The following is a 12,537-nucleotide window of genomic DNA, read 5'->3' on the forward strand; positions in this document are numbered from 1 at the left end:
CTAGATTACACAGTAATGATTCTAACACCCATGGAGCCTTGGTGCTGATCATGTTTTGCTCGTGGAAGAGGCTTAGTCAATGGGTCTGCAACATTCAGATCCGTATGTATCTTGCAAATCTCTATGTCTCCCACCTGGACTAGATCCCGGATGGAATTGAAGCGTCTCTTGATGTGCTTGGTTCTCTTGTGAAATCTGGATTCCTTTGCCAAGGCAATTGCACCAGTATTGTCACAAAAGATTTTCATTGGACCCGATGCACTAGGTATGACACCTAGATCGGATATGAACTCCTTCATCCAGACTCCTTCATTTGCTGCTTCCGAAGCAGCTATGTACTCCGCTTCACATGTAGATCCCGCCACGACGCTTTGTTTAGAACTGCACCAACTGACAGCTCCACCGTTTAATGTAAACACGTATCCGGTTTGCGATTTAGAATCGTCCGGATCAGTGTCAAAGCTTGCATCAACGTAACCTTTTACGATGAGCTCTTTGTCACCTCCATATATGAGAAACATATCCTTAGTCCTTTTCAGGTACTTCAGGATGTTCTTGACCGCTGTCCAGTGATCCACTCCTGGATTACTTTGGTACCTCCCTGCTAGACTTATAGCAAGGCACACATCAGGTCTGGTACACAGCATTGCATACATGATAGAGCCTATGGCTGAAGCATAGGGAACATCTTTCATATTCTCTCTATCTTCTGCAGTGGTCGGGCATTGAGTCTTACTCAACTTCACACCTTGTAACACAGGCAAGAACCCTTTCTTTGCTTGATCCATTTTGAACTTCTTCAAAACTTTGTCAAGGTATGTGCTTTGTGAAAGTCCAATTAAGCGTCTTGATCTATCTCTATAGATCTTAATGCCTAATATGTAAGCAGCTTCACCGAGGTCTTTCATTGAAAAACTCTTATTCAAGTATCCCTTTATGCTATCCAGAAATTCTATATCATTTCCAATTAGTAATATGTCATCTACATATAATATCAGAAATGCTATAGAGCTCCCACTCACTTTCTTGTAAATACAGGCTTCTCCAAAAGTCTGTATAAAACCAAATGCTTTGATCACACTATCAAAACGTTTATTCCAACTCCGAGAGGCTTGCACCAGTCCATAAATGGATCGCTGGAGCTTGCACACTTTGTTAGCTCCCTTTGGATCGACAAAACCTTCTGGTTGCATCATATACAACTCTTCTTCCAGAAATCCATTCAGGAATGCAGTTTTGACATCCATCTGCCAAATTTCATAATCATAAAATGCGGCAATTGCTAACATGATTCGGACAGACTTAAGCATCGCTACGGGTGAGAAGGTCTCATCGTAGTCAATCCCTTGAACTTGCCGAAAACCTTTTGCGACAAGTCGAGCTTTGTAGACAGTAATATTACCGTCAGCGTCAGTCTTCTTCTTGAAGATCCATTTATTCTCAATTGCTTGCCGATCATCGGGCAAGTCAACCAAAGTCCATACTTTGTTCTCATACATGGATCCCATCTCAGATTTCATGGCTTCAAGCCACTTTGCGGAATCTGGGCTCACCATCGCTTCTTCATAGTTCGTAGGTTCATCATGATCTAGTAGCATGACTTGCAGAACAGGATTACCGTACCACTCTGGCGCGGATCTTACTCTGGTTGATCTACGAGGTTCAGTAGTATCTTGTTCTGAAGTTTCATGATCATCATCATTAGCTTCCTCACTCACTGGTGTAGGTGTCACAGAAACAGTTTTCTGTGATGCACTACTTTCCAATAAGGGAGCAGGTACAGTTACCTCGTCAAGTTCTACTTTCCTCCCACTCACTTCTTTCGAGAGAAACTCCTTCTCTAGAAAGTTTCCGAACTTAGCAACAAAAGTCTTGCCTTCGGATCTGTGATAGAAGGTGTATCCAATAGTCTCCTTTGGATATCCTATGAAGACACATTTCTCCGATTTGGGTTCGAGCTTATCAGGTTGAAGCTTTTTCACATAAGCATCGCAGCCCCAAACTTTCAGAAACGACAACTTTGGTTTCTTGCCAAACCACAGTTCATAAGGCGTCGTCTCAACGGATTTTGATGGTGCCCTATTTAACGTGAATGCGGCCGTCTCTAGAGCGTATCCCCAAAACGATAGCGGTAAATCAGTAAGAGACATCATAGATCGCACCATATCTAGTAAAGTACGATTACGACGTTCGGACACACCATTGCGCTGTGGTGTTCCGGGTGGCGTGAGTTGCGAAACTATTCCACAATTTTTCAAATGTACACCAAACTCGTAACTCAAATATTCTCCTCCACGATCAGATCGTAGAAACTTTATTTTCTTGTTACGATGATTTTCAACTTCACTCTGAAATTCTTTGAACTTTTCAAACGTTTCAGACTTATGTTTCATTAAGTAGATATACCCATATCTGCTTAAGTCATCTGTGAAGGTGAGAAAATAACGATATCCGCCACGAGCCTCAATATTCATCGGACCACATACATCTGTATGTATGATTTCCAACAAATCTGTTGCTCTCTCCATAGTACCGGAGAACGGTGTTTTGGTCATCTTGCCCATGAGGCACGGTTCGCAAGTACCAAGTGATTCATAATCAAGTGGTTCCAAAAGTCCATCAGTATGGAGTTTCTTCATGCGCTTTACACCGATATGACCTAAACGGCAGTGCCACAAATAAGTTGCACTATCATTATCAACTCTGCATCTTTTGGCTTCAACATTATGAATATGTGTGTTACTACTATCGAGATTCAATAAGAATAGACCACTCTTCAAGGGTGCATGACCATAAAAGATATTACTCATATAAATAGAACAACCATTATTCTCTGATTTAAATGAATAACCGTCTCGCATCAAACAAGATCCAGATATAATGTTCATGCTTAACGCTGGCACCAAATAACAATTATTTAGGTCTAATATTAATCCCGAAGGTAGATGTAGAGGTAGCGTGCCGACTGCGATCACATCGACTTTGGAACCGTTTCCCACGCGCATCGTCACCTCGTCCTTAGCCAATCTTCGCTTAATCCGTAGTCCCTGTTTCGAGTTGCAAATATTAGCAACAGAACCAGTATCAAATACCCAGGTGCTACTGCGAGCATTAGTAAGGTACACATCAATAACATGTATATCACATATACCTTTGTTCACCTTGCCATCCTTCTTATCCGCCAAATACTTGGGGCAGTTCCGCTTCCAGTGACCAGTCTGCTTGCAGTAGAAGCACTCAGTTTCAGGCTTAGGTCCAGGTTTGGGTTTCTTCTCTTGAGTAGCAACTTGCTTGCCGTTCTTTTTGAAGTTCCCCTTCTTCTTCCCTTTGCCCTTTTTCTTGAAACTAGTGGTCTTGTTGACCATCAACACTTGATGCTCCTTCTTGATTTCTACCTCCGCAGCTTTCAGCATTGCGAAGAGCTCGGGAATAGTCTTATTCATCCCTTGCATATTATAGTTCATCACGAAGCTCTTGTAGCTTGGTGGCAGTGATTGGAGAATTCTGTCAATGACGCAATCATCTGGAAGATTAACTCCCAATTGAATCAAGTGATTATTATACCCAGACATTTTGAGTATATGCTCACTGACAGAACTGTTCTCCTCCATCTTGCAGCTATAGAACTTATTGGAGACTTCATATCTCTCAATCCGGGCATTTGCTTGAAATATTAACTTCAACTCCTGGAACATCTCATATGCTCCATGACGTTCAAAACATCGTTGAAGTCCCGATTCTAAGCCGTAAAGCATGGCACACTGAACTATTGAGTAGTCATCAGCTTTGCTCTGCGAGACGTTCATAACATCCGGCGTTGCTCCAGCAGCAGGCCTGGCACCCAGCGGTGCTTCCAGGACGTAATTCTTCTGTGCAGCAATGAGGATAATCCTCAAGTTACGGACCCAGTCCGTGTAATTGCTACCATCATCTTTCAACTTTGCTTTCTCAAGGAACGCATTAAAATTCAACGGAACAACAGCACGAGCCATCTATCTACAATCAAGCATAAACAAGCAAGATACTTATCAGGTACTAAGTTTCATGATAAATTTAAGTTCAGTTAATTTACTTAAAGAACTCCCACTTAGATAGACATCCCTCTAATCCTCTAAGTGATTACGTGATCCAAATCAACTAAACCATGTCCGATCATCACGTGAGATGGAGTAGTTTCATTGGTGAACATCACTATGTTGATCATATCTACTATATGATTCACGCTCGACCTTTCGGTCTCCGTGTTCCGAGGCCATATCTGTATATGCTTGGCTCGTCAAGTATAACCTGAGTATTCCGCGTGTGCAACTGTTTTGCACCCGTTGTATTTGAACGTAGAGCCTATCACACCCGATCATCACGTGGTGTCTCAGCACGAAGAACTTTCGCAACGGTGCATACTCAGGGAGAACACTTCTTGATAATTAGTGAGAGATCATCTTATAATGCTACCGTCAATCAAAGCAAGATAAGATGCATAAAAGATAAACATCACATGCAATCAATATAAGTGATATGATATGGCCATCATCATCTTGTGCTTGTGATCTCCATCTCCGAAGCACCGTCGTGATCACCATCGTCACCGGCGCGACACCTTGATCTCCATCGTAGCATCGTTGTCGTCTCGCCAAGCTTGTGCTTCCACGACTATCGCTACCGCTTAGTGATAAAGTAAAGCATTACATCGCGATTGCATTGCATACAATAAAACGACAACCATATGGCTCCTGCCAGTTGCCGATAACTCGGTTACAAAACATGATCATCTCATACAATAAAATCAGCATCATGTCTTGACCATATCACATCACAACATGCCCTGCAAAAACAAGTTAGACGTCCTCTACTTTGTTGTTGCAAGTTTTACGTGGCTGCTACGGGCTTAAGCAAGAACTAATCTTACCTACGCATCAAAACCACAACGATAGTTTGTCAAGTTGGTGCTGTTTTAACCTTCGCAAGGACCGGGCGTAGCCACACTCGATTCAACTAAAGTTGGAGAAACTGTCACCCACAAGCCACCTCTGTGCAAAGCACGTCGGGAGAACCGGTCTCGCGTAAGCGTACGCGTAATGTCGGTCCGGGCCGCTTCATCCAACAATACCGCCGAACCAAAGTATGACATGCTGGTAAGCAGTATGACTTATATCGCCCACAACTCACTTGTGTTCTACTCGTGCATATAACATCAACATATAAAACCTAGGCTCGGATGCCACTGTTGGGGAACATAGTAATTTCAAAAAAATTCCTACGCACACGCAAGATCATGTGATGCATAGCAACGAGAGGGGAGAGTATGATCTACGTACCCTAGTAGATCGACAACGGAAGCGTTTGGTTGATGTAGTCGTACGTCTCCACGGCCCGACCGATCAAGCACCGAAACTACGGCACCTCCGAGTTCTAGCACACGTTCAGCTCGATGACGATCCCCGGACTCCGATCCAGCAAAGTGTCGGGGAAGAGTTCCGTCAGCACGACGGCGTGGTGGCGATCTTGATGTACTACTGCTGCAGGGCTTCGCCTAAGCACCGCTACAATATTATCGAGGACTATGGTGGCTGGGGGCGCCGCACACGGCTAAGAATAAGATCACGTGGATCAACTTGTGTGTTTCTGGGGTGCCCCTGCCTCCGTATATAAAGGACTAAAGGGGGGGTGCGGCCGGCCTAGGAGAGGCGCGCCAGGAGAGTCCTACTCCCTCTGGGAGTAGGATTCCCCCCCCCCAATCCTAGTTGGAATAGGATTCGCGGAGGGGGGAAAAGAGGGAGAGGGGCCGGCCCCCTCTCCTTGTCCTATTCGGACCAAGGGAGGGGAGGGGTGCGCGGCCCATGTTGGGCTTCCTCGTCTCTTTTCCACTAAGGCCCACTATGGCCCATATAGCTCCCGGGGGGTTCCGGTAACCTCCCGGTACTCCGGTAAAATCCCGATTTCACCCGGAACACTTCCGATATCCAAACATAGGCTTCCAATATATCAATCTTTATGTCTCGACCATTTCGAGACTCCTCGTCATGTCCGTGATCACATCCGGGACTCCGAACAAACTTCGGTACATCAAAATGCATAAACTCATAATATAACTGTCATCGTAACCTTAAGCGTGCGGACCCTACGGGTTCGAGAACAATGTAGACATGACCGAGACATGTCTCCGGTCAATAACCAATAGCGGGACCTGGATGCCCATATTGGCTCCTACATATTCTACGAAGATCTTTATCGGTCAGACCGCATAACAACATACGTTGTTCCCTTTGTCATCGGTATGTTACTTGCCCGAGATTCGATCGTCGGTATTCCAATACCTAGTTCAATCTCGTTACCGGCAAGTCTCTTTACTCGTTCTGTAATACATCATCCCGCAACTAACTCATTAGTTGCAATGCTTGCAAGGCTTAAGTGATGTGCATTACCGAGAGGGCCCAGAGATACCTCTCCGACAATCGGAGTGACAAATCCTAATCTCGAAATACGCCAACCCAACATGTACCTTTGGAGACACCTGTAGAGCTCCTTTATAATCACCCAGTTACGTTGTGACGTTTGGTAGCACACAAAGTGTTCCTCCGGCAAACGGGAGTTGCATAATCTCATAGTTATAGGAACATGTATAAGTCATGAAGAAAGCAATAGCAACATACTAAACGATCGGGTGCTAAGCTAATGGAATGGGTCATGTCAATCAGATCATTCACTTAATGATGTGATCCCGTTAATCAAATAACAACTCCTTGTTCATGGTTAGGAAACATAACCATCTTTGATTAACGAGCTAGTCAAGTAGAGGCATACTAGTGACACTCTGTTTGTCTATGTATTCACACATGTATTATGTTTCCGGTTAATACAATTCTAGCATGAATAATAAACATTTATCATGATATAAGGAAATAAATAATAACTTTATTATTGCCTCTAGGGCATATTTCCTTCAGTATCAACCATACTCTTCGGACGGCAAAGTCCTTAGTAGAGACGAGGCTCTGATACCAATTGAAAGGATCGATATGGTTGACTAGAGGGGGGTGAATAGGCAACTAACAATTTTTTACTTTTCTTTACCAAATTAAACTTTGCATCAAAGTAGGTTGTCTAGATATGCAACTAGGTGAGCAACCTATATGATGCAACAACAACGAACAAACACGCAAGCAAGAGAAGTAACACTAATGAGCTTGCACAAGTAAAGGTAAGAGATAACCAAGAGTATATCCGGTGAAGACGAGGATGTGTTACCGAAGTTCCTTCCTTTTGAGGGGAAGTGCGTCTCCGTTAGAGCGGTGTGGAGGCACAGTGCTCCCCAAGAAGCCACTAGGGCCACCGTACTCTCCTCACGCCCTCACACAATGCGAGATGTCGTGATTCCACTATTGGTGCCCTTGGAGGCGGCAACTGGACCTTTACAAACAAGGTTGGGGCAATCTCCATAACTTAATCGGAGGCTCCCAACAATACCACGAAGCTTCACCACAATGGACTATGGCTCCATGGTGACCTCAACCGTCTAGGGTGCTCAAACACTCAAGAGTAACAAGATCCGCTAGGGATAGGTGGGGGGATCAAAAATCTCTTGGTGAAAGTGTAGATCGGGGCCTTCTCAACCACTCCCGAGAAAATCAACAAGTTTGATTGGCTAGAGAGATAGATCGGGCGAAAATGGAGCTTGGAGCATTAATGGAGCTTGAGAGGGAAGAGGTGAGTCAACGGGGAAGAAGGGGACCCCCTTTTATAGTGGGGGCAACAATCCAACCGTTACCCCACTAAACAGCCCCGCAGAGGGCGGTACTACCGTGGAGGGCCGCGGTACTGCCGCTGGACCCAGCGGTACTACCGCTTCCTCCTACGGTACTACCGCCCAGCAGAGAGGGCAAGGAGACAGAGGAGAGACTGGCCCAGCGCGGTACTGCCGGACAGGCCTAGAGCGGTACTGTCGCGGTGGTAGGGCGGTACTACCGCTCTCGAGCGGTACTACTACTCCTACAACCGCTGCAGGTACCGCTCAACCCGACACGAGAAATGCCCCCCTCGAGTCGAGGCGGTAGTGGCCCGATACCGCAGCGGTACTGCCGCTGAGAACACCCAAGCGGTACTACCGCTGGGCACCGCGGTACTACCGCTGGGGCTAAAGATAGCTCAAACAGCAAGGAAAGAGACCTCCGACGACGCGGGAAGGCCCAGAGGGTGAGAAACGAAGGTGTACGTGATGATTCCACCCTAGCCAAACCAAAGTGGACCCCCTCTTGATAGTACGATGACTCCTAAGAAACTAGTCCACCAACAAGAAACCAAAGAGCTACACCGTCTTGAAAAACACTTCTGAGGGGAGAGAAATCGTCTCGAGCCAAAGGATGAATCTCTGAAACGCTCAACGCACAAGGTTAGTCCGCAAATGTGTTGTCATCAGTCACCAAAACTAGATCGAGAGAGATATGCCTTAACACCTACCACTGCTTTATCATGCCTCCCATATTGCCATGTCAAGCCTCTAACCCACCTTTCCTAGCAAACCGTTGTTTGGCTATGTTACCGCTTTGCTCAGCCCCTCTTATAGCGTTGCTAGTTGCAGGTGAAGCTGAAGTTTGTTTCATGTTTGGAACATGGATATGTTGGGATATCACAATATCTCTTATTTTTAATTAATGCATCTATATACTTGGTAAAGGGTGGAAGGCTCGGCCTTATGCCTGGTGTTTTGTTCCACTCTTGCCGCCCTAGTTTCCGTCATACCGGTGTTATGTTCCTTGATTTTGCGTTCCTTACGCGATTGGGTTATAATGGAAACCCCTTAACAGTTCGCTTTGAATAAAACTCCTCCAGCAAGACCCAACCTTGGTTTTACCATTTGCCACCTAAGCCTTTTCCCCTTGGGTTCTGCAGACTCAAGGGTCATCTTTATTTAAACCCCCGGGCCAGTGCTCCTCTGAGTGTTGGTCCAAACTAGAGCACCGTGCAGGGCTGTCCCTTGGCAACTTGGGTTATGTTGGCTCATGTACGCTTAGCTTATCCGGTGTGCCCTGAGAACGAGATATGTGCAGATCCTATCGGGATTTGTCGGCATAACGGGTGGTCTTGCTGGTCTTGTTTTACCATTGTCGAAATGTCTTGTAACCGGGATTCCGAGTCTGATCGGGTCTTCCTGGGAGAAGGAATATCCTTCATTGACCGTGAGAGCTTGTGATGGGCTAAGTTGGGACACCCCTGCAGGGTTTTGAACTTTCGAAAGTCGTGCCCGCGGTTATGGGCATATGGGAATTTGTTAATATCCGGTTGCAGAAAACTTGACACTTAACTTAATTAAAATGCATCAACCGTGTGTGTAGCCGTGATGGTCTCTTTCCGGCGGAGTCCGGGAAGTGAACACGGTCCTTGTGTTATGCTTGAACGTAAGTAGTTTCAGGATCACTTCTTGATCATTATAGTTTCTCGACTGTGCTTTGCTTCTCTTCTCACTCTCTTTTGCGTAAGTTAGCCACCATATATGCTAGTGCTTGCTACATTTCCACCTCACTACCTTTTCCTACCCATAAGCTTAAATAGTCTTGATCGCGAGGGTGTGAGATTGCTGAGTCCCCGTGACTCACAGATTACTTCAAACAGTTGTAGGTGCCAATGATAACCATGCAGATGACGCAACTGAGCTCAAGTGGGAACCCGATGAAGATCTTGATCGTAGTCTTGTTTCGTTTCCAGTTGATCAGTAGTGGAGCCCAGTCGGGGCGATCGGGGATCTAGCATTAGGGGTTGTCTTTCTTTATTTGGTTCCGTAGTCGGACCTTGATTGTATTCTGGATGATGAAATGCTATATTTATGTATTGTGTGAAGTGGCGATTGTAAGACAACTCTTTATCCCTCTCTTATTCAGTACATGGGATGTGTAAAGATTACCCCTCTTGCAACATGCCTACTATGCGGTTATGCCTCTAAGTCGTGCTCCGACACGTGGGAGATATAGCCGCATCGTGGGTGTTACAAGTTGGTATCAGAGCCAGGTATGCCAAACAAAGTTTCAGAACAACAAGTGAATCATATGCGGACGACGTAGGCACGGAGCCTCTCGGAGCAGACGAAACAGTGCGGGAAGTAGAAGGCCACCACAAACCCCACGACGAATCCGACGGCCGCTCCGATGCTCGACTCGTCGTTGAGCCTGTGCAGCTTGATTCGTACCGGTCTCCATCTCCTCCTGGAGCGGGGACAATCATCCGATGGTGCACCGCAAAGCCCTTGGTTACCATCAAAGTTCCAAGCTGGAAACCTTAGTAGCGAAGGAGGAATAGACCCCGATAACAAGTTATCCACAACATTGAACGTCGATAACCGAGTAAGCAAATCGAATTGCGGTGGAATTTGACCGCTGAGTTGGTTATGCTGAAGGATGAGGACATTCAGATATGTCATATTTGAGATATTCTGTGGGATCGAACCCGAAAAACTATTGTACGAAAGGTCCAGAGATGTCAGGTACGGCACCTGCCGTGAAATGTCCTGAGGGATTGGTCCTGAAAATTTGTTATTTGACAGGTCTAGGCCGGTCATGCTTGCACAATCTTGAAGACCTTGAGGAAATGTGCCTTGAAGTCCTAGGTTGCCGAGACGCAGAGAAAGAACCATGTTCTTGTCAGGGTGCCAGCATTCCACACCAGTAAAGCGGCATATGAAACCGACGGTGCCATCTTCAAAGTTCCAAGAGGATTTGAGTACACCGTTGGGATCAATCACTGATTGATATACAGACTTCAGGCACTGGATATCTTGTTCAGAACCAAAACACAGCGATGAGCTGCTTAAGAGGAGAAACAAAAGGATGAACTTGGTATCATCAGCCATCGCAAGCATGGAGTGAAACAAACAGCAGCTCTGCTCGGCCAAAACCTGCAGCTTGTAAATTCCGACGTCGCCTGATCAAAGCTTGTGTAAGAACACTTGAACGCACTACTTGAAAAATATAAAATAATTTGCTCTGATATGATGACACCACAAAGTAGACTCCAAGACCAAGAGCGCAAATAACAAAGTTGGAAAACACTTGTTTTGTTAATTTCATGTGCTACTTCCGATGTGCTTCAGAAAACTCACCAGTTGATCCAGGCAAATCAGAAGTCACATCTGCAGTAGATGAACGGGTGCAGCCCCTTTAAAACAGAGAATGCCTCCACGCAAGCATGGACTTCTCTTCTGCCAAACCCTCAAGTCTTATTGACGTGGAAGGATTTGCCGCAAGTATACAGGGAAGAAAGACATACCGTGTGCCTACTGCCAGTAGTCCCCATCCTGAGAAGTCTGTGAAGACTTCATCAGTAACCAGTCACTCACTGCCGAGAGAAAAATAGGTGTATAACTTGTGGAACTGATTCCATGAAATCCTCTATTTACGAGGGAGTATGTGACAGGCAGGTAAAACTTTGTCAAGAGTAAAGATAGTGCTTTTCCCAGTCCTAACTATTTAGGCATTTGGATTAATTTAGGATAAAACCATGTCTTGGTACTTACAATATACTTTTTCACATTGGGCAAAAATACTGGGACTGATATGATGCCACTCTGGTGTGGACCAAGGATGGCAACCTCTAAGATGACCCGAGCGTATCTTCTACTGTACGAAAGTTTGAAAAGCACGGCCAGTCTCAGTCCGAATCATGACCGCTCTAGCCTGATCCAACGGCTCTGATAGGCTGTCCGCACCCCTCATGTCACGATTATGGCAAGAAGGCACACGGCAGAAAGACCGGCCCAGCATCGTCGAGACTCTCCGGTCTCGGTAGAATTGTCACCGAGTAATGTGTGGAGGGAGTTTACATTATCGCCTGGCAGAATAGAATTTTGAACCTGCCTGCAAGAACTCTGACCTCACGGTCTTGCCAGGTGCATTTGCAGTTTCTTTTATCCGAAAATATTATTGGACTTTCAGAAATCATGAAGGGGTATCATCCCTTTAACACTACCTACATTGTGATGCAGAAATATGGCCATGTGTCTCCTGTGCATACAGCGCAAACTGGTACGGTTTTTTTTTTTTTTTTTTGAAACGGGGCAAAAGACTTGCCACTTTCATTGAATAAGAAGGAGGTTTAAGGCCAAAGGCCGAATTACAACGCATTACTCTCGCGGCATTACATTACTCAAGCACTTAGCCCCCGCGAAACACCACAACTTGTACTCATCTTTAATTTTAGCAACAATAACCCCCACCGGCACCGCGGTGCCCCTGAAGACACGAGCATTCCTTTCTTTCCAGATTTCCCATGAGACTAGCATCATAAGAGAGAGCATCGGCCGGCGCGACTGCGATGTGTTGGATGCAATCAGGTTCCACCAAGACTTCACCGAATCCATCACCACCCAAGCCGAAGGATGCACATCCCCCAGGCCAAGCCAAGATTTGACTATATCCCAAACTCGAACAGTGTAGCGGCACCGGAAGAGGATGTGCGCCGCGGATTCTTGCACCTGCTTACAAAGAGGACAACGATCACAATTAGGCCATCCACGTCGTTGGAGCCTATCGGCCGTCCAAATCCTATTGTTGA

At 45.8% G+C, this 12,537-nt stretch overlaps 1 protein-coding gene across 1 annotated transcript; it reads right to left on the reverse strand.

The window, feature by feature from the left end:
* Positions 1 to 10,033: 10,033 nt before the first annotated feature.
* On the reverse strand, positions 10,034 to 10,897 carry LOC123062895 (probably inactive leucine-rich repeat receptor-like protein kinase At5g48380). The gene has a single exon (XM_044486580.1). The coding sequence runs from the start codon at positions 10,844 to 10,846 to the stop codon at positions 10,034 to 10,036; it is 813 nt and encodes a 270-aa protein (XP_044342515.1). The 5' UTR covers positions 10,847 to 10,897.
* Positions 10,898 to 12,537: the final 1,640 nt, after the last annotated feature.

Source organism: Triticum aestivum, chromosome 3A, assembly GCF_018294505.1.
Source record: "Triticum aestivum cultivar Chinese Spring chromosome 3A, IWGSC CS RefSeq v2.1, whole genome shotgun sequence".
NCBI lineage: Eukaryota > Viridiplantae > Streptophyta > Magnoliopsida > Poales > Poaceae > Triticum > Triticum aestivum.